The sequence below is a fragment of the Eutrema salsugineum genome, unplaced genomic scaffold (genome assembly GCF_000478725.1).
Source record: "Eutrema salsugineum unplaced genomic scaffold, Eutsalg1_0 scaffold_11, whole genome shotgun sequence".
In the NCBI taxonomy this organism is placed as follows: domain Eukaryota; kingdom Viridiplantae; phylum Streptophyta; class Magnoliopsida; order Brassicales; family Brassicaceae; genus Eutrema; species Eutrema salsugineum.
Window position 1 is genome coordinate 7,943,195 of NW_006256901.1, and position 4,480 is coordinate 7,947,674.

At 39.0% G+C, this 4,480-nt stretch overlaps 1 protein-coding gene across 1 annotated transcript; it reads left to right on the forward strand.

The window, feature by feature from the left end:
- The first annotated feature begins 3,094 nt into the window (after positions 1-3,094).
- LOC18026173 (uncharacterized protein At4g02000) lies at positions 3,095-3,835 on the forward strand. The gene has a single exon (XM_006409579.2). The coding sequence runs from the start codon at positions 3,095-3,097 to the stop codon at positions 3,833-3,835; it is 741 nt and encodes a 246-aa protein (XP_006409642.2).
- Positions 3,836-4,480: the final 645 nt, after the last annotated feature.

Below are 4,480 nucleotides of genomic sequence, written 5' to 3' on the forward strand. Positions count from 1 at the left end.
GTGTAACGGTCGTACCGCGAGTCGAGGTTCAGGACGAGGAACAAGACTCAGCCACCGACCCAGACGATGTCCTGGCCATGCCAGCCGGGCCTATGACCAGATCACGTACCAGAATGCTTACGGGAGCGATCCAGCGTGTGCTTACCGGTCTTAGGAGCAAAAGCCAAACGACAGACCCAACACCAGAACCAAATCACAAGGCTATGACCGTGATCATGTACTCAGGTCCGAACTAACTTGGTTGGGGTGCTGTCTTGATACTCTTTTTCCTTACATTCGGGTTTGTCCCACTGGGTTTACCGAATGGGATTTTAACGAGGTTAAGGCATCACCCATCTCACAACCGTGGTTCGTTCGCAAAGTATGCTAAGGATCATCCGAGGAAGTTTGATCGTTTTTCAACGTTTTCTTTGCTTTCATTTATTTTCTTTTATTTCCTATGTATGACCGGAGGTCTCCTAAAGCCTCTATATAAAGGCATCTTTGTACTCAGATTTGGATCATCACTTTTTCTTAATAAAAATTATCTTTGAGTTTTTCTTTTGTTCTTCTTGAACTTTTCGATACTTGGTGGTTAGCCATTTGATTGTTTTGGTTTATCAATTAGTTTTCATCCTACTTGACGCAGCCTTCACCGGCAGAGAGTGAGAGAGATCGTGGTCATATCTGGGGCTTAAGGAATTTCGGGACTTGTCTCACACCCTAACATCCGATATCGCGACCCTTGTCCTTCTTTGTTTCCATCCCCTAGTTTTTGTTCTTTTTTTTGGATAAGGGCCTAAGGATATTCGGGTTTACACTCACGCCTTAGCATCTCTTTCTCTGAATCGATCTGGAATCAAAGATTTTATCAACCTCATCGAACCAAGTGTGTGACAATTCTAGGACGGATCTTATCACCCGCCAACGGTTTAGTAAACTTGTTTGTTTCTTTCTCCAGAATCAATCCCAAAATGATGAGATCGTCGTTCTTGGTTATCATCTCTGGTTAGGAAACTCCATAGTCGTTTAACTTTATTGATAATACTCAATATCTTCTCTTGCACTGATTTGTCAATTTTCCGTGAATATAAAATGCCTGGATCCCAAACTTGTTGATCAAGACACCATGTGACTTTTTGAAATTGAAACTTAATCTCTTCCATTGGTCAAAATGTGACTTTTTGAAATTGAAACTTAATCTCTTCCAATTGTCAAAATCGTGAATATCAGGCCTTATGAAATATTAAAAAATCCATCACGGAGATAACAGGTTCATCTTGGATGAAATGTGAACACCAATACATTCTAACAATAAACCATGAATGGGGCTGCCTCCACAGCTGGAGGCAATTGCCGAAAATGTTATGTCGAGACTTCAAAAACAAACTGATTGGACATATGTTTTTTCTGGGATCCATGACATTCCTTGCACCAGAAACTGCATCAACGAAATAGGGAAAAGATAACATATGTTTTCCGGTGAAAATTTGATGGCGATTTTGACCACCATCAAAAGGAAGAGAATTGATCAAAGTAGAATCCTCATCAAAAAAGTGGTACCCATCCAAACTTATTGTAAAAGAATAAAAGCGAAATGAAAATCTTCAGCTAAAGTGAGTTTTATGTTGATTTTTCGTATAAGGGTAATTGAAGAGAATTATTTTATATGTTGATTTGAAGTTATTGGCATTGATTCGTCAATCAATTTATGATAGTTTTTCGTAGTTGTAAAGGTAGAGAGGCAGTGATTACTTCATCTAATAACATGGTACTGGACTTCATGTCTATGCCATTGTTGACTGGGAAAAATATTTTCAACTATCAACTTTAAGAACCATATATTGTCGTAAGCAGAATATATGAAACTTTTTGTTTCAATCTTCTAAAGAAGTTGTTATCATTTTGCCTTCATCATATTATATTTCTGAATTACAACAAGATAATACTAACTCTTATAACAAATAGAGAAAAAATTGATTTTTCCTTTTTATTTCAATATTTCATTTTTTCAACAAATAGAAATATCATTGCTCACAAGCTGATTTTTTTTAGTTCTCAATCCTTAATAATTGATGTACTAGATAAATGATATTTTGGTTTGTCAATAAAAAAAAACATGATATATTATCTTTTAATTTAGTGTAAATTAGTTTGAAGACATTGCAGAAACAAAAGTTTTTAGTATTCACAATATTTATGATATACATAGTTTTAGAAGTTTTAAATGGTTGATTTGTTTTTTTTTTCATTTAAAATAATTTCCTTAACGATCGTAGTTCATATTTACAAAGAGAATAAAAAGAAGATGTAAATTTTGATTTTGGTTTATTTTTTCTTTGATACTTTCCTTCTTTCTTTTTTTTTTTTTGTTTTGGTTACTTTCCTTCTTCATTTAGTTCTTTCTATCATACTATCGTTTATTTTTAATAGTCAGGTCAATCAAACTTAATCTGTGACATAATAACTGCATCAGCGCTATTAAAACAAAATATCGGAAGAGCGTACTCATGGAGGAGGATGATTAGGGATCGACAAGAAATCTGTAGGAGGATCTATTCAGTCAGTAAGGCGGTTATTTGGTGGATTCAATGGGTGATTTGGCATCTGATACGGCTGACGGAGAAGATCTGGGGAAATTACCCAGTATTGGTGAATAAGATCGGACTCGCCCCTACTCATTATTCAGTGGTGCGAAAGCTGGAATGGCGAATCCTGCTAGATCTCCGAGATTATGGACTCGATAGGCAATATACAAAGAAGAATTTTATCTCAATCAATGATTTTGATGAGTCCCTATATGTGGATATATATGGGAGAGAGGTGAATCAAGAGAACCTTTGGTTTTCTATGATTGAATTTCGAATCGCTGGTTTTTGGGAAGAGTGGGCCTTTGCTTTTCCTCATCCGCTGTTGAAGGGATCTGAGGTCATCAGGAGATCTTCAGGAAAATATCACACCGGAGAGCAGGATCCACAGAGATTAGAAAATCAGGAGCATTTATTGGCAAGCGGGTATATAATGGTGGCCGAAGGGAGAGTTTTCATCACAACTTCTCATTTCGTTCTCAAGTTTCTCTCCAAGTTTTATACTCATTCACAAAAAAAATGCAACGATGACTCAATCAAATTTGATCAAGCATCACGATTCCGGAAAGAAAATGGAACAGATCTCTAAGAGGTTGAAGATCTCGGTTCCCAAGTTCGATAATTCCAATCTGATTGAGGGATACTCACGGACTTTAATCGGACGATGTATGAACCCGCAGGCTCAAGATATGAAGACACATTTGTTTATGCTTCCTCGTATTTGGAAGGTGGAGGAACGGGTTGCAGGAGCAGACCTGGGATTGGGTCGGTTTCAGTTCGACTTCGACCGTGAAGAGGATATCGTCGAAATCATGAAGATGGAACCCTTCCATTTTGACTATTGGATGCTCTCTTTGGTCAGGTGGACACCGGTGGTAGATCCCAACTATCCATCAGCAATTACTTTTTGGATCCGGGTTATAGGTGTTCCGCTTCATTTTTGGGCAGATCTGACATTCAGAAGCATTGGGAAAGCTCTCGGTAAGGTGGAAGCGGTTAACTTGAATGAAGGAAAGATTCAGGTTACAATCGATGGCTTGAAGCCACTGTGCTTTGAAACTCTGGTGGAGTTTCATAGTGGTGAAGAAACAACGGTCTTTTTGCGGTATGAGAGACTCTTCGGATATTGCCGGCAATGCTTTAGCTTATGGCATGATTATCAAAGATGTCCAGATCGTGTGGAAAATGCAGGTCGGCAAATGACGGAACATGAAAATGATGACCTCAGGATGAATCAGGGGCAGTGTCATTCAAAGCAGCTGTGGTGAATGGCAAGGCTGGTAGCGGCGAGTTGGTAAAAAGTGGGAAACACGGAGGCTCCTATAACGGCCAAGATAAAGGCAAAGGAAAGAACTCTAATTACCGTGGTGGACAGCGTAGACACCACTATGAAGATAACTTCAAACAAAACTAAACATGATCAGAGTGGCGATTTGGTGAAGGTTCGGTATGGTAAACTATCAGGCTATGTGCACCCCAAGGAGTGGTATCCAAGGATAGATGACGGTCAGAATAAGTTGCAACTAGAAGAGAAAGAAGTATCAGATAACACGGTGCTATCCAAAGGAAAATCTGCTCGGAAAAGCTTGTCTTTTGAAGACAACGACGGTGACACACAGAGAGACTCTGTCACAATTCTCAATGATGATTTGATGGTATCTTTACCAATTGCGGTCTCAACTATTTCTGAACCAGGAAATGATGTACCATCGAAGGAGGAGGCTACAGGAGCCGAGTACAAAACCGATGATCATGCGGAGGAACATATGCAATGTGGGATTCTCGGTATGTTGGAGGACGTGGGGGAACAAGATGGATTTGACAATAATGCGATAATGGAGAACGAGGAAGGAGAATTTATGGAACCCTCTGAAGCGGTCATCCAGATGATTGAGGAGATGACCACCGATAAT